The sequence below is a fragment of the Cuculus canorus genome, chromosome 2 (genome assembly GCF_017976375.1).
Source record: "Cuculus canorus isolate bCucCan1 chromosome 2, bCucCan1.pri, whole genome shotgun sequence".
In the NCBI taxonomy this organism is placed as follows: Eukaryota; Metazoa; Chordata; class Aves; order Cuculiformes; family Cuculidae; genus Cuculus; species Cuculus canorus.
In genome coordinates this window covers 105,855,393-105,873,462 of record NC_071402.1, presented here as the reverse complement: position 1 = coordinate 105,873,462, position 18,070 = coordinate 105,855,393, and the positions used below count along the sequence as shown (strand labels likewise).

At 42.9% G+C, this 18,070-nt stretch overlaps 1 protein-coding gene across 4 annotated transcripts in view; it reads right to left on the bottom strand.

Moving 5' to 3' along the window:
* Positions 1–659: 659 nt before the first annotated feature.
* GLI3 (GLI family zinc finger 3) overlaps positions 660–18,070 on the bottom strand; it is a 211,403-nt gene continuing 193,992 nt past the window's right edge. For all 4 annotated transcript variants that reach the window (XM_054059828.1, XM_054059825.1, XM_054059826.1 and 1 more), the window contains 5 exons: positions 16,517–16,666; positions 15,775–15,939; positions 12,090–12,380; positions 8,530–8,857; positions 660–7,351 (listed from right to left, as the gene is read on the bottom strand). In XM_054059828.1, the coding sequence (XP_053915803.1) occupies positions 5,061–7,351; positions 8,530–8,857; positions 12,090–12,380; positions 15,775–15,939; positions 16,517–16,666 (3,225 nt within the window). In that variant the 3' untranslated portion in view covers positions 660–5,060. The remainder of the gene's footprint in view (positions 7,352–8,529; positions 8,858–12,089; positions 12,381–15,774; positions 15,940–16,516; positions 16,667–18,070) is intronic.

Below are 18,070 nucleotides of genomic sequence, written 5' to 3'. Positions count from 1 at the left end.
CTTTAAAAATAAGTAGCGCTACAACTTCTTCTACACTGTTTGCCACAAGTACCTAGACATCATCCACAATTGCTATACACAACAGGGACACTCATTAAGTTTGTCCAGCCTTGAAGAAGCCAGCATCTAGTTCTTCTGCAGATTATCCAATAACCTGCCAGAGTAGACACCTACAAACTAACCCAGCCAGAGGAGCTTTTCCTCCGCTTTCCTGTGCTTCTTCATGGGTGGCTGAGCATTTGCAAGAGACCCTTGGTAAGCAAGGGATGAAAATACAACATATACAGCCCATAGTCTAGCACAGCTTGGCTTTGATCTATGAAATGCCTGCTCTTCCAGCAGAGGTAATCAGATCTGTCCCTTTTCTTCTTTCTAACAGTTTATATGTGTGACACTGCATTTTCATTTATTTCTCCACCTGGCACCGCTCAACCATTTTTCTTCAGAAAGAAGGTAAACGTTTTGCTTCCTCCATCATTTCTTTAAAGCCTGAAGTGAAGCAACAAGCTGGGAAGCAGAAACAGAAAAGCAAGAGAGCATTAGTGGAAGCGATACGCTGATTGCATTCAGGCTCTTCAGCCACACCAAAAAATAACTCCCTCCCCCCAAGGAAATATTTTAAAAGCTGAAAGCTAAGAACTTAAGTACAAAGGCTTTTGTGTTTTTATTGACATTGTAAGAAACATTTGTTTTCTTTGTTACAAAAGAGCTAAGTGGTTCTGAAAGCAGAAGTACAGTTTATATGTACACAGTGCTACAGACCCTTCAGATCAACCTAAGGCTCGAGAAACATCAGATCATAACTGCAGGTTTATCAAATGAAGACCACTAAGGCCCATTACAGCTGAACACTACTCCTACCGTATGTAAATGTATTTACATATTTTCTTCTTTTTTTAAAAAAAAAGGATTACAAGCTTTATAAAAAAAACCTAAAAATAAAAAAGAAAAAATGAACACAGTTTTATCTTACACATCTGCAGGACTGACAACAGTAACTGTTCCATAGGAGACATTCCACCAATCCAAGGACAATAACACGTGAATACCAGAGGTTTACAAGACGTTTCAGACACTATTAACAGTGGTATGTGCTATTAGCTGAATGGCGAGTACAGCCTCATCAGGAAAATTTGGCAACACATTTTGGTCCCTCTCTTTTACAGGATCAACACAAAATAAGGCACATACATTGCAAGAACATAAACACTGCTGTTCAGAAGGACGAGCCATTGTGCAGCAGGCATGGGCGAGCCGACTGGCCATTACATCAAGAGGTGAGGGAAAAGCAATGACTGGAAGTGACAGAGCCAGTCAGCACCTTAATGCACGTACCGTTTGGGGCCATTCTCCAAAGAGAGAATAACATCATCTGCCATGTGGATATATGGGGCCTTTGTACTTGCCAGGAAAGCCCCTCTGGAAGCTCACTGACTTCTCTGCAAAACCACCTTTCTTACACCCAGGAGTACCTGACGGATGAACTCTCGCTGGCAAATCCTACTTTGTGGAAAGTAAAACCGATGGGAGAAATATGTGTGCACAGGCAGGTGAGCCCAAGGCCAACAGTAATGAATCCAGAAGACACCCACAGAGCCATTAGAAGAAAAGATGAGTCAGACTCAGGCCGCAATGCTTTAAAAGTAGGAAATTCACAATATTTTCTGCATTTTCTAGTACTCTAGGGTGAGCAGTGGGTTTCCAGCTGCTATGGCGATGGCAACTGATGTGCCAGTTACACAAAAGCAAGTTTTGGCTCTCTAACTGGAAGAGCAAGTGTAGCTGGATGCCAGTAAACATGTGAGTGATGTTGGTGGGACTTGCTGCACACTGCCACACATTTAGAGGGAGGTTAACAACTGAAAGCTGGTGTCCAGTCTAACAATGACACGCTCAGAGAGCCCAGTTTATCCTATCATAACAAAACCAAAACTCAAGATAGCTGGGCTATGATGTATTGCTACCCTCGGAGGTACCAAAACAGGCTTTTAGCATAAACCAGGAAAGCATAAGAAGATACTAAAAGCTGAAAAGTGACACATGAATAGACATGTGGCACATACACTTAATGGTGAAAATGATAAACCATTTGTACAAACTCCCCGGGGATGTGGTGGAGTCTCTGTTCTTCAACTTCGTCAAATCAAAACAGAGTATGTGGTTTTGGCCAAGACACATTGTTGGCCCAAGACAGGGGTAAGTGAGTGACAAAGGTTCGTCAAATCCAGGAAGGCAAATTAGCTACTCAAACAGTCCCTTTTAGCCTTAAGGAATATGAATGGCTCCTTCTAAGCTCTGATGGATCACATCTGTTAATAGCTTCCCAGATTCAATTGGACTAGCAAATACAATTATGAACTGGAAAACTGTGTTTAAAAAAATAGTTTTCGTTGGTTTTCTTTTAATGTATTCGCTCTATAACAATAAAAGGCTTCTCTCCCAAGCCACCTACTCCCAAGCTAGTCATAAGTCTCCCTGTTTAAATTGTTTATAAACAAGTTATTGATGGCTTAATAAACAGCGAGTGATTGGTTACCAAGAACCATCTGAAACGTCTCCAGCACAGCCTTTCCTCATGCATATGCTGCTGTTTCTCAGAACGGGTGTGAGCTGTATTGTAGCGCTGCAATGTACAACACAGCTGCTGAAGCATCCCTCCTTCCCTGGTGATCTGCCTGGGCAGAGGCATCCCTCCTCACTGTGGCAGCAGGACAAGGGCAAGGGCTGAGTACAGTCAGCAGGTCTTGACAGGGTGGCCTCTAGGTGACTAGAGTGCAAAAGGGAGCAGGCTTGCCACCCTGCAAGAGCAAACCAGCCATTTGCCATGGTGAGCTGTGCTGGTGTCCCATGCAGCACAGGGACCACAGTGGAAGAACTGTGAGAGTTGGTTGTGGGTAAGGAGCTAGGGGAACCAACAAAAGACAAAGAGCAGCTCAAGGGAATGTGTGTGTGTGAGGCAGAGGAAGGAAGAAACACTTGCTAAAGACATGGAGGAAGATAGGACCTAGATGATGATAAAAGCTGTAGGATACTCACATTTGTCTTGATTTCTGACTTTTCAGCTCATAGTGCAATCACTTGGTACATGCTGTGCTAAGCCCAAATATGGACCCAGCACTGGACTCCCATGATGTTTTCCTACAGATTTACAGCTTCCTCCTCTGATTCTAACAGCTGTTAACAGATCAGTGCTATCCTACAGCTTCACTGAGGCTGCATTCCTACACATTCCTCAAATGCCAGGTCCTGAATCAGCTAGTATTTCACCTTCTTATACAGCCAAAAAGAGTGCTGCAGCCCTCTAGCCTGTAGAAACCACCTTCACTTTCTGGTGCTGCTCCTAATTTTGACTGGGCTAAAGTTTTTCTGTATTTCAAAACTGACCATACTCCCCCATCTCATTGACTTACAGACGTCAAATCCATGACTCTAAGTGCCTGCACCATTTACACCCATAGCAGCATTTTACTATCGGGATTTAACTGAGGAGCCTGTGAGGGCTGGACGAACACAGCTTCTAGGAGTGGGTAAACTTAAACCTTACTGGTCTTGTAATTGGTCTCCATCCCAACCTGTTTGCCCAGTAGCAATGTGTATTCAGGGGTGCAGACATGAAGCCCAACACAGCAAAATAACAAGGTAGAAAAGCTAGTGCTTATGGAACAAATGCCATTCACCTCTACCAGTGAGTAGCTTCACAAACACAGTGCATTAGCTCCAATTTTTGCTGGTATAACTGAGCCTAGGCATTGACCCACTGCTTTGCTACGGAATGAAATGCTCATTGGTGATACCACGGCAGAGAGGTTGGGTTGGTCTTTTTGAGGTTTGATTAGTTACCAGACATACTTGCTGTTGTGCTTATTTCTTGGCCATTTTTGATGGCAGTGTAAATTTTTGAATTTTGTAAAGCCTGGGTACACTGGGAAAAAAACATTTAAGATTATCAGAGCTGTACTTGCTAAAAGGGGTCCAGAAGACAGTTCTTATGGCAAAGGAATTGTTACTGCAAGAACGAACCAGTGGCTCTGCAAATTAAATCTTAACAATTTGCATTTAAAAAAGAAAAGTCCCCAGTATGAAATACTGAAATTTTATTATTTCACTGTATGAAATACTCCATAAGACCCTGATCATCTCTCCACAAATGTGGTATGCAATGAACGGATTATAGGCTACTCAAATCACCAAACATACTCACAATTTTACTATCCAGTCATTTAAAAAAAGAAGGCTGAAAGAGGTAACATTAAATACTGCAAAATATAAGAGTTGGAATAAGAATAGCTTTCTGGTGCTTTCCTTCCTCTGAAATGGATTAAACATGACACAATCCCAGTATCATTAAGAAGGCAGTGACAGCTATCTCTGTGTGTTTACAAAAACCTTAAACATTTGCTAGGGATCAAAGGGCAGATGGTTTTACATTTCTTATTTGTTTAAACCTCCTAATTTCTTGTGCTCCATGACTTTGAAACTACAGCCTAAGGTTCTGTGGAAGTGCATTTGTAAACTGGTTGTCCACCTCAGTGCAATGTATCCACTGCAGCCAGAGAAGATTTAATGACTGTATGCTCACTTCACATTGTGTCCGGTTATTTTGTGCCTATATGTTCAGGGGGGAAAGTTGTAACAGTTTTATAAGGTCTATTTTCTTTTGAGTAACAGAAAATTGCAAAGTCATTTCATCAGAATTTTCTTTAAAAAAACCCAAAACAAAACAAAAACATGCACTTCACACGTTTACATTGGTTTACAATTAAAAAAAAAAAAGAAGAAGAAGAAAAAGGAAGCATACAGACATTCAAAAAGGGAGAGAGGAGAGAGAGGGGGGGAATGGGTGTAGCAATACTGATTCAAAACTGAAATGGAAGACAGTTTCTCCCTAGAACACTTTAGGGTTTTCAGAGTCCTTATTCCATAAAAGGAATATACTTGAAACGCATCCCATTTAGGTGAGATGAGATTGCTAAAATACATACACAACTAAAAAATATGAGTCTTTTTTTTTTTCATCTGTTATCTCCTAAGGTTTTTTTGTTTTGTTTTGTTTTAAATGTCTATTGCATAACAGCAAGAAACTTGCTTTCTTCTGCAAGTGAGGTCAACAAAGAGCTCATGTCCCCAATAGCCATGTTAGTTGTGCTTACGGGCATAGCTGGGAATGTAAGAGACGCTCGGGGAGTGGTGAGGCGTGAGGAATTGCGGGAGAGATTCTGAATGATACTCGGGCTCAGGGCTCCTGAAATTAAGCTGACGTGATCCCCATCATCTATGATAGCATCGAAATCAATCTGCACACCCTCTAGGCTGTTGCTGTCAATGCTGTCAACAGTGCTCGACACTTGGTTAGCCCCCGGGGACAGAAGTTCAGCAGAGTTTGCAGTTGCGGTCCCCTGCAGCAGGCAGTTAGCTTCCGAACCAAAGAAAGAACTTGTTTTCATAGCTTGGTGGCTAAAGCCTGTAGTTTGGTCATATAACTGACCAGAGTAATTCTGCACATTAGAGCAGAACTGCTGTGATTGACCTTGCATTTCCATCTTAATAGTGTTTACCCTGTATGTCTGGTTGCCATCACTTACGTGTCCTTGCTGTTGTGCCAGGTTGTTTCTCAACACATTTTGACGTCTGTTGCCACTATAATTAGAGCAAGGCTGGTAACTTTTGGCCATCACCAAACTTGAAGGCTGGCTACCAATGGTGTGAGACATTGGTGGACAACTCTGTGGCCCTTGATACAGGCTGTTTTGTGAGGTAGGACTAACCTGCCCTAGCATCATTTGACCGGATTGATTGACTTCCTGGTAGTGAACGCTGTCTCCGACTGGCTGGTTTTGCAAATATTCCTGTTCCATCATATTTCTGTTCTGCATCCCATTTGCCACACTGGTGGCTTGATCGCTGGAGGCCATGGGATGGCTGAAATTTTGCTGGTTCCCACTCACTGGCACATTGCTGCTTCTCAGCTTTTGCCCTTGAACTGCCATGCCACAGGTATTGTCCATTGCCCCAGACATCACTGCTTGCCTGCTGATGGTTTCACTGTAAGGCTTACTGGGCTGCAGGCTGAAAGAATTACGGGCTCCGCTGCCAAGAACCATGTTTTGCTGTAAACTGTAGGAACCATTGTTCTCTACTAGATTGTGACAGCCGTTGTGCTGGGCCACATTGCTTCTCTCCAGGTTTTGCTGCTGAGCCATCATACCGTTATAGAGCCCAAAGGCCCGAGTCTGCTGCACTGCTGAGCGCTGACCACATTTCAGTTTTGAAGGAGATAAGTCAGAACTTCCTGAGCTTACTTCATTCCACTGAATGGGCAAGTCACTCTTGTTCGCCTCGGAACCTGCCTGCTGACTGCTTGGTGGAGGGGCTTGGTCAAAGTTGCTGGGGTTGTTATTTCCTAACACTGAGCTGTGATGCATTTTGTTGCTGTCTAGGACATTATTCAACAAGTGGTCATACATGCCCTGGTTCTGGGAATTCAGATACTGAACCACATCATCTGGCAGGAGATCCTCATCATTCAGACTGCCACTCGCTTCCATCGTAGCAGCCTCCAGGGCAATGTTCTCGCTGATGCTGGGAGGACAGGGGGAGCTGAAGCCATGGAAGACGCCACCCTCAGAACGAGTATAATTCTGAAGAATAAGGTTGCGCTTTTCCATGGATGGAGGCAGTGCAGGAGGGTTAAAGGTATTAAGACTGTTGAAACGCTGGACTCTAGGGACAGAGAGGTTGTCAGAGGCCATTCTTACTGGATCACTGGCTCTTCTTGTCCCATTTCCTAGAGCATCATGAGGCAGAATATGCCTCCTGCTGTAACCATTTGCCCCACCATCACTACATCTTCGAGGGGCATTCACTGGGGGCAGTGGAGATACTCCAGACTCCCTGCAGTCACCCAAAAGTGCCATCCTTGTTTTGAGGCTCATCCTCTCCATATTAGGCAGTGGAGTTGGTGGGGGTCCACCAGTAGCTGCTGCATATTTAGCTTTCAGCCTGTATTGCTGGGCTGGAGTGAGGCTGAGAAGACTTGGCAGGTCATCACACTGGCTCGCTTCACTGGAGCGCCGGGAGGCATCTGTTGAGATGGGGTCATAGGAGTCTGCAACACTCACGTTCTGAGGTCTTCCCTCTGCCTGGGAGGCATTGCTGGACCTCCGGCTGGAGAAGCAAGGCGAGATTCCAGAGGACCTGCGGCTGCTCAAGTAGGCTGAACTGATTGTGCTAGTATTGCTGTCCCTCCTGTTCAGCATGTTCAACACAGTGATGTCCGTACTTGAAAGTTCATTTCTGTTTGGCAGAATAGTCATGGATCCTCCTACGCTGCAGCTGCTGTTTGACTGGGTACCTGGAGGTAAAATTCACAGTTAAACAAATGGGCATCACCCAGAAACCTGTGAAGAAAACACCCAGTAAAGAAATAAGGGAAGTATAGAAGAACAGCCTGCATCATCACAGCAAATCAGATGAGTGATCTTTCTTGAAAGAAGGAGAGGTTAAAAACTGTGTTCTTAGGTTAAAAGCTAATTCAAAGACTGAAGAGTAATATTTCAGTGTGAATCCCAGCACAAAATTTATAGGCCATAGCCACAAACTGTCATCAGCTGGTGTAGCGCTCTAGCCTGCAGTGCAGCTATGCTGACTGATGTGCCAGAAGGACACATTCATAACTGAGCTTTTTATAGGCAAAATATAATTAAATAGGCATTTGCATGGAATGACAAAATATACAAATTGGAGGCTATTCAGGGTCATTTCTGAGATTGCTTGAAATATTCTTGAAATAACTCCTAACAACTGCAAAACATCTTTGCTGGTTTCCTTGTTTTGTTTTGGCTTTAAGCAAACACAATATATTTCTTAATTTTACATAGTTTCTTTCCATTTGAACGGGTTTTGGAAAACCTCAGCTGTCATGCCTGGGTGGAGACAAGAAACCTATGGGCATGCTGTGGGCAATGTAGAGGCAGCAGGGACGCACATTTTGGCAATGAGCAGCTCCATGTACAAAGACAACTACAGATCTTCAGAGTTCAATCTTGCCTTGCTCCCATTCATGGTTATCTACCCTTTGTAGCAGTAGCATCTGTACATATGATCATTTAAGTGCGTGGAAAACAGTTTGATTAAAGGGCAGCCCAATGCATTTATTAAAGTGTGTTTTGTTAGGGCCTCCTCAGAAAGACTTCCATAGAATGAACTGGCAGGTATTTACCTTATCTGCCTTGCCTCAAAACAATACAGGATTGTGATGATTTTGGGTCCAAACCTTTATCTGTAGGGAATATTTAAAATGTGATGTATGCCTATCCTCATGCTCCCTGTTGTGTAAAACATGGGACTATCAGACTTCTCTCAGGGTGGGTAGTAGGACTGCTAAGGGATAAAACAGAGAGGTATGAACCATTCTCACAGCTGCTGAGTTTCATAAGCTGCAGTGCTCTTTTGCAGGCTTTTCAAGATTGAACTAGCAAGCAATGAATTTTAAGATAAAAACTGCTACTACTCCTGTTATGAGTATCTCACCATTTCCTACGAGAGGCGGCAAGGTCGGGGCTTTGGAAGGTGGAACGGGGTTCAGTCTTGGAAGCATTCCATTAACTTGTTTCAACCTTTCTAATTTGACTTGCTCCATCCACTTGGTCCCTGTCATATTCCTCCTGGCCTGTAGGCCAAGTGCTGTGGTGGCTGTGGAAATGGTAGAGTCCATGATTGGGGTTTCATCGATGACACTGAGGTCTCCTACACTACCACCACCAGTCAGAGTAAGCTCGATCCCATTGTTGGAATAGTTGCTGATGGGGGACTGTTCGCTGCTGCATGTAGACTGACCACCAGGGCTTGGCTGAGATGTCTGTTGGAGGGAAGTAAGAAACAAAAGAAAGTGAAGCTTAAGCAAACTATGTTAACAAGAGCGTTTACAGCAAATGTGGGTCTAAATGGAGCCAAAGAAAACCAAACGAAAAGTTTAGCATTAAATGACGACAGTGACCATTCATTAAGAGGTTTTCTTGATATTGATTTTAACTGCAGTGAATGCCATTGCAAAACTCTAGATTACAATCCCTTTCAATATATTGCTGATAGCATACATTATGTCTATGCAAGACATTTATTTCAGTTAATCCCATAACTGCTTCTATCATTTCATGTCCTTTTTGAGCCTGTATGTATGGGTACTCTAGGTATGCTCTGTTCCCAACTGAAACTGCAGCTCAATAAACCAAATCAGAATTTGGCCATGTTATGAGGTCTAATTTACACTGCCAGGCTTGCAGCAAGTAAACAGACAAGACTCCAATAACACTGGAATTTGGATTTTTTTAATTAGACTTGTGGCTAAAGAATGTAAGTATTTTCCAAGCTTAAGGCTCATTGTTACAAGCAGTGGTTGGCCTGAAATGTTGGCGTGAAATAAAACAGGGACAAAACATCAGTGCAAAAAATACTGTATCATATTATCAGTGTTCTGTGACTCTAGCAGCACTAGGGTCTAAGTTACACGTCCTCTTATACCTAACTCATACCACCTCTGCCCTGAATCAAGAAGGCAATGATTTACTCAATCAAATTAGAACTTAAGATTTTAAATTTAAGAATTAAATTTAAGTACATTGTACAGGCTGCTAATCCCACCACAATAGCTGCTTCTTTCTTAACAGACAGTGCTGCCTGCTGCCCTACCAGAATTCTTGCTGTAGGGAAACACGGCCTTGATTTATTTTTTAAACTCACGAAGTTCTCATAAAAGAATGGGAAAGTGTCTCTGACAAACTGAAACACTCAGATGGACTGACAGACAAAGCAGACAGTAAGACAGACAGGAGTCTCTGGATGCAATACCTACTGTAGGTCGTATCAGTGTGATCACAAATCAGTGAGGCATGCATTTTCCTCCCAAGAACAGTGTCATGCAAGTGTTTCACTTTGGGGGCTTCTGTTTTAATTTTTCTTCTTCTGCCAGTCTGTGATATTTTGGTATGTTTTACCGACAAATTATAGCTAGAATTCCTGACACAGCAGTGACAGCTCTCACTTAATATCAGTGAATGAAGACACAGACTCATGGCACTTCTGTAGCTTCATATGCCCCTGAGGAGTCCATTAAGATGCAATAACTATTTTATTACTTCTAACTTGAACGGTGATACTTAGAATTTATGAGGCCACACTGAGCAAGTTCATTTCCAAATCCTGGCCATGGCAGATTTGGCAACAAGACTAGAAATAACAGTTATTATACAGAAGAGAGTTTGTGCTTCTGGACAATAGCTCCGTGCCTTATGGGAGAAGAGTAATAACGGTTAAAAGCCCGTTCTTGTAGCCATGTGTCAAGATCACAGTGAGGCAGGTTACAGAATTAAGAACTGTATTATGGGGAACGTATATTTCTAGATGTGCAATGCATGAAAAAAATGGATGTCTTATCTAGAGGGGAAGGTACAAAGACACTTCTGAAGACATTTCACCAACAGAAGCCAGATTTTTCACATGTCAAGTGTTGCAAAATGCTCACAGCACATTACATTTGGGAATGAGTCTAATGAATTCCACATTACTAAATAAAGGAATGATTGGACAATAGACAGAAGGCTAAAATAAAAAGACATAAATAATGTTGCAATAAGGAAAACAGCAGAAAAGTTAAAATGCCCTCACCTTATTACCCACTGTCCTTAGGAAGTTAGAACAAGACATTTAAGAGCATTAGACAGAAAAGACATTGGATTAGTTGAAAAAAAGGTAACGTATATCTTAATTCAGACAAGCAATGAAAAGCAGGAAATACAGAATTGTTTTTAGAAAATATTTTTCCGTGAGAAATATTTAATACGATGTAAACAATCAGCATTACTAACCCTCTTCTGCAAATGTCATTCATGTTAAAACCACCTATGCTCAACATGCCTCAATAACGCTGCAGATGTACCTAGCTGAGCAAGAGGGGAATGGGGTTTACTCCTTTGTAGCCTAAGGCAGTTATCACCAAAGATGGCCGAGGATGTCCTTTAGGCTTCAGAGGGAGTTATCTCTGGGCCCTTAGAAGTTTCTGTACTCAGGATTAATACCTCACCGTTTGAGGCCTTCAGCACAATATAACACTAACTTGTATTTCAATGAGTAATTACTTTGAAGTGCAGCATGATTAACAATATGCACAGAATTTGGAGGGCTCGCATTTGTAGCCCCCAAGGGCTGGGTCCAAATGACCTCTAGACTCAGATGTGGAAGAGGATAGAGTGACTTCCATTGCTGGTTTTAACCCCTGTGGAGAGGACGGATGGCAAGTGAAATGCAGGCTGATGAAATAAGAACATCTTTATTTAAGATAGCATGTAAAACAATGGGATAAGGCCCTGTTGACATCAGTTCAAGGTTATACTGGTTTAATGTAACACATTAAGGTAAACCAGTGAAACGACCTGCAGAGATTCTTAATTCAGTTCAATTTAGTTAAATTGGAATTAGGTTAACTGGGTCAAGTTAAATTAAATATGAGATTAGCATAAGTGGTCACATCACAATAGAGGTCAAATGTTATCAAAAGATTTCCTCCTGCTGTTTAATAAAATAAATTTATACTGCTTCAGTTTGATCCATGACCTGACAACCTCAAGCCCTGAAATCTGATTGTTTCCCCAATTTCTCCAAATATCACCAAAATCAATATCATGTTCTTAGTCTTTTGGACTTGTTTTTTTTTTCACATTCTGGTTTTGAGCCTGCAGTATTCATGTTCTCTTAACTTTCTTCTGTAAACAGCAGTGTTGAAAAAAAACGGCTTTATAAAAATGAAAACTGTGCTTTTCTCATAATATCCTGATTCCAAAAGATGAAACTTTAAGAAAAACAATTTTTGTTAGAGTTGCCAGCAGTGTACTTACTGCATATTGCAGACTATATGTAATCTTTTTATTTGCTATTTCTTAGGCTTTAAAAACATTTTACAATGTAAATGAAAAAGAAAACCTCACCAAACCTAACCTTGTGACCCATAGTTTAAGGACTTGAGCTTTTCATAAAGGAATTATTAACTGGTTGCAAGAAGAGAAAGGACAAAAGGAGTGGCACGGTGTATTGCATACCATTGGTTTTTCTGACTTGACCGCTTTCACTTGGAGGCATTCTTCACGCTTTGAGGTAGTGTTGCTGAGGTCCTTCTGCTCACCAATTGCACCCTGAGTCTGATGGCCTGGTGATCGGGTCTGAGAGTGGCTGCCTGGGTCTCTCGGTGGTGGAGGCCTCGGGTGGATATCTCCCCGCTGCTTCTTGGTGACATGTGCCTCTGGGCCATGTACAGTCTTCACATGTTTCCGGAGAGAACTGGGGTCTGTGTAGCGCTTTGTGCAGCCCGGTATCTTGCAAACATACGGTTTCTGCCAATACAGGAAAAACATTTAAATTAGATTTAATTCCACGTGGGACTCCTGAAAAGTTCCTTGGCACACAGCTGGTGTTACACTTATACGCTTTCACAGTGAATTTGTTATCTAATTTGTGGTTTCTGCAGGGACTGCGCCTAGTCATACCTATCAATTCCCCTTGGTTTCGAAGGTACCCATTAAGACTGCATAGTTTGCAGAGAGCTGAGTTCATGATATGAACTGGCACAGCTTTGACTTATCCTAGCAGAAGAGTCAACAGAGCTATGGCAATTTATGAAGATTTACCCAATTTTCTATCCTGTCCACTGCCCTGAGCAGTTTGATACCGTTTTTAGCATGCCCAGTACCCACCTCAGAGGCAAACAAACCCTTCAAAACACGTTGGGACATTTGTTCAGGCAGGATTATCCGAAGAAGAATTCTTTTTTTCCTGGCTCCTTCAGATCACCAATATAATGCCATTAGTGCTACTTACATAACTAATTACCCTTTTTTTATAAAGCTTGCTTTCTTTGTCTTTGAATTTCTCTAGTTCACTAAGCAATGCACAATAAAGTAAATCTACTGTCACATAATTTGACAAAGACTATGTTCTTGAGGACTGGAAGGAGGAGTTGAACCCTTCCTAAACACAAAGTCTCATACACTCACTTTTATTACTGAATTGTTTCCAAGAAACCACTCTTTTAAAGTCTTATTTATACTAGCCCTCAAGAAAAGAGAGAGATTCTCATGCAGAGTTCCTCAAAGGCGTTCATTGTCTGCTTACACATGGCACTGTGGACCCTTTGACAAATGTAGATTCTTCATGGCTGTCTAAGGCCTGAGCCTGTTTCCACTGACATGAGTGGAAAAAATTCCCATTGACTTGAATTGGAGAAAAAATGCTTATCATGAGCAATTTAAAGTTGATGCTATCTAGTGAGGTAGCTTTTATCACAGCGAGATTGAGTGCACCCTCAGCAAGTTTGTGGATGACACCAAGTGGAGTGGTATAGTTGCCACACCGGAAGGACAGGATGCCATCCAGAGGGACCTGGAGAGACTGGAGAAATGGGGCTGTACAAACCTCATGAAGTTCAACAAGGCCAAGTGTAAGGTCCTACACCTGGGTTGGGGAAATCCCCATTTTCAGTACATGATGGTGGAAGATGTGATTGAGAGCAGCCCTAAGGAGAAGGACTCGGGGGTGCTGGTCGATAAGAAGCTCAACATGAGCCGGCAATGTGCTCTCGCAGCCCAGAAGGCCAACCGTGTCCTGGGCTGCATCAAAAGAAGTGTGGCCAGCAGGTTGAGGGAGGTGATTCTGCCCCTTTATTCCTCTCTTGTGAGACCTCATCTGGAGTACTGTGCCCAGTTCTGGCATCCTCAACGTAAGAAGGATATGGAGCTGTTGCAATGGGTCCAGAGGAGGGCTGCAAAGATGATCGGAGGGCTGAGGACAGGCTGAGAGAGTTGGGCTTGTTCAGCCTGGAGAAGAGAAGGCTCCAAGGAGATCTCATAGCGACCTTCCAGTACCTGAAGGGGGCTACGAGAAAGCTGGAGAGGGGCTGTTGATAAAGGCTTGTGGTGATAGGACAAGGGAGAATGGGTACAAACTGGAGAGGGGCAGATTTAGACTAGACATTAGGAAGAATTTCTTCACCATGAGAGTGGTGAGACACTGGAAGAGGTTGCCAAGGGAAATTGCAGCTGCCCCATCCCTGGAGGTGTTCAAGGCCAGGCTGGATGGGGCGTTGGGCAGCCTGATCTAGTGGGATGTCCCTGCCCATGGCAGGGGGGTTGGAACTAGATGATTTTTAAGGTCCCTTCCAACCCTAAATATTCTATGATTCTAAGATGCTATGGAAGTACGAGTCTCCCTCAGTTGGCTCTCTTCTACATGTGTAAGGCGTATCTGTATCAAGATACATCAGCTGCTTTTAAACCTGTCTATAGACGATGTACTAACAACCAAAATGGCAATAGGAGAAAGTGCTGACCTGGGTCTGGACTTTCCACAGTATTCAAAGCACTCCATCAATATCTATTGCTTAAGAACTTCTTTTTCATTGTGAAATAATGGTGAAGGACATTTTTCATTTGCCCTTGCTGCTTCATGTACAAGAATTGATGAGTAGCAGAAAATTTTTCTTGGTGACTTACTGTTAAGATATGAAATCCTGATCTTAAAACACAGCCAGTACTGGTCATGTCTTAAAGTTTGAGAGGATCTTACTCCTTAACTAGGAAAAAAACAGATTGGTTCAGCGAGTGAATGACAAAAAGCCCAGCCAGCTAATGGCAAGACTTGGTGACTTTCCTTCCACGGTACTGAAAGTTCCCAAAATTGCCGCAGGGCTTTAGTGCAGCTTTCAGTTGGGCTGATGAGAGCACACACTGCAGAGACAGGGTGAACTCAGAGATGCTGTGGGAACCAGAGGACTAGGAGAAGATGAATATTCTCAGGAGAATCTGCCAGGCCTAGTGAATCCCTGCAACAGACCTGACAGAAAGACAGAGAAGGACACAAGCCTTGTGAAAATGGATATAGCTGCTATGGTTTCCACTATGCTATGTCCCACACTTCCAGTTCTTCCAGGTTTAGGCTACAGGTGAAGGAGTATAAGGACAGGTCAAGGAGGAGAGACTGGGCTCCAAGACTGAGATTATGTGATTTCCTGTGTAACTTGAAATGGGGCAGTACAACAGGGACAAGTCATGGAGATGGTGTGATTCCTGAAAGAGGGGGCAGCAGTAACAGGAAACACACTATAATAAAGAGGTGTTACACTGAGAGTTCAGGAGATGGCTGTGACTGCCAGAGCTGATTTGCTTGAGAAAGATCAAATCCCTTCCACTGCATCCTTACTCCACGAGGTCTGAAAAGGATGAAAATAAAGAGTGAAATACCTCAGCGAGGAAGGAGAAGGCATGACTCAAAGGTCACAGGGCAACCCAAATTTTCCAAACCCTGGAGACGCCTCTACAGCTGTCTCCAGCAGCCCAGAAGGACTCTGGAAGCCGTGTCGGGAGCTGAGCCTCGGCAGCCGCCAGGTGTCCCCACCACCCCAGGCAAGGGATGTGCTCCAGGGGCTGGGCAGCCCCTTCAGCTCCAGAAGGAAAAACGAGCCCAGCTTTTCAAGGAAATCGGGATCTGCCCGGGGTTAACGCCTGTGTTTCCATTATATCGCTCCCTCAAACCTCTCCTACACTTAACAAAACAACTTGCAGCCTCTCTAGGTCCATAAGACACAGGAACGACTGTGCTGGTTAAGAGCCATCTAAAACATAGTCCTTATAGGTCGCTGAGGATTTCTGTGCATGTTCTCTGTAATAAATTGTTATGACCACGTTTTAAGTCTGTTTGATGCTGAATTCTTTTTTTGAGGGTGTGCTTACTCACCTCATTGGAATGAGTCCTGTTCTGGTGCTTGGCCCTGTCGGATGCATTGGAGAAAGCTTTGTTGCAGCCTTCATGTTCACACACATATGGTTTTTCTCCAGTGTGAGATCTCAAATGTGTTTTCAAGTTTTCTAGTCTGGAGTAGGCCTTTGTACAACCTTCAAACTGCAGACAAGAAGTAAGTCTGTATTAATTTTAATCTTTGGACTTGCAGGAAATGGTAAAAGCTGACCTATAAACGTTTAGAGACTTTCCAAGCCTTCATAACCTTACTCAATGTAATTTTGTTTTGATGTGTTGGATTTTAATTTTACCCAGGCAAAGTCCATCACAGCTCAAATTAAAATGCTTCCAGCACTATGTAAAACTTCTCTTACAGTATTTGTGTACTTCATCTAAGACAGAAATCCATTGCAAAGTCATTAGGAGGCTGGGGGCCAGCAATAACACCCTGCTCGTAGAGAAAGTGCTTTTAAATAATGAAGCAAACTAAGCCCAGTTTAATAATGCCTTTTGGGCTTCATTGCACTTTAAACTCGAGGAAGTAGGCCAAACTATCCAGTGAATCCCCTCTCCTAAAGCTCTGTAATCTGGGCGAGCTGGATAACAAAGCAGACATGGTAGCCTCTTCTCCAACAAATGTCTGACAGACAAGAGATCAGGAAAGGCAGCATCTGCACCACTCTCTTCCCTGCAAAGCCCCACCTGCTGCACAGCCTGGAACTCATCCCTCTTTACTCACAGTGCATTTGTGTGGCTTTTCCCCTGTGTGTCTCCTCATGTGGACCACCAGCATATACTGGGCTTTGAATGGTTTCTGCTCCCGGGAACAGTCCAGCCATCGGCACACGAACTCTTTCTTCTCACCATGTATATGGTCATTGTTTATATGCTGTTCGGGTAGAAGAGAGATTATAGTTAACAGAAATGTAACATCATCATCAGCCTTTGTAACTTCACACTGGAACAGCACCTGAGGCTCAGGTACTAACCAGGATCCTGCGGTACTAAGAGTAAGAAGCTTGTCTGTGCTCCAAAGCGATCACAAGGTTCAAATTATAGGTCTTATTGGAAGTCCACTAAGGCCCATGAATTTGTTTCTACTGATGTAAGCAGGCTTTGGATCATACGTCAGGGATAGAGGCTGTTAAATGGACCCCGGACAATCTCATGCACAGCACTACTTGCGTGATTCACATTAAGTAATGCTTTCCCAGATCAGGGAAGCCTTACTGAAGTGCCATTCAACACAAACAAGGTTTGCAAAATCAGGCCCTTAAAAATGTGTCCTCCAACCTGAAAAATCAACAGAACTGCTAAACCAAATTTCCACCAAAACTTTTAACTTTTAAAGAACCACATGATCTTTCAGTAAATGTATTGGATTAGTTTACATATTGTGGCAGCAGAAAGTAACCCCTACAAAATACAGTAACAGAAAACTAAGCACAGAAGCATCCATCAAGTTGGCTTCTGCCATTGTCAAGTACGGTTCCTCCTGAGAGTCTCTGGAAGCAACATCTGCTGCAGGCCTGCACATGTCTTGCTGTGGTCTGTGTCATCTGCGTGAGCGTACGTAGAGACAGGCTGAGGCTGTGCACCTCTAACTCTTCCAGAAAAGTAGCTTGTTTCTTTCACTGACACCCAGTTCAGCAGAACATTATAATATGGATTTAATTCTCACTGACTGTGTTTCTGAAATGGGAAGACAAATCATGGCCAGCCTCAAGACTGGTTTGGTTTTTCAAGGTTTAACTGTTTGAATTTTTTGCACAGCTTCAGAAAACAACAAAAGCACCCTAAACCTGAACTTTCAAAGGTTTCTGGAGGCTGGCTTTTCAGCAGGAGCTAATGACATAACCTCCCAGACTCTTGGAGAAACTCTGCCTCTCTCGGAGACTTCCCCATTGCTTTATTTTCTACCACTGCTTACTAGCTGGGCCACTAGATGGCCACATTCCTCAGCGAATGTGATTATTTCCATTAAGGTACTAGACAAAATCCTTCCAGAGTTTATATTTGATCTCAGCACAGGGATGAAATCTGTATCTACTCCCTAAGTAGCTCACAAAAAAAAAAAAAAAAGCCAGCTGTGCAGAAACTCAGTAGTTCATAGTGGAACACAAAGAAGATAATCCTGATCTTTTCTGAAGTCCTGAAAACAATCAGAAAACCAAGTAAATCACTTAAGTTCACAATTATGTGGCACTGCCATGGCAAACAGATGTGCATTGCCTATAAAAGATGTCTGATCTTTTTCTCTTTCTCAGACTTTATTACCATTTCTTAAAAGCCG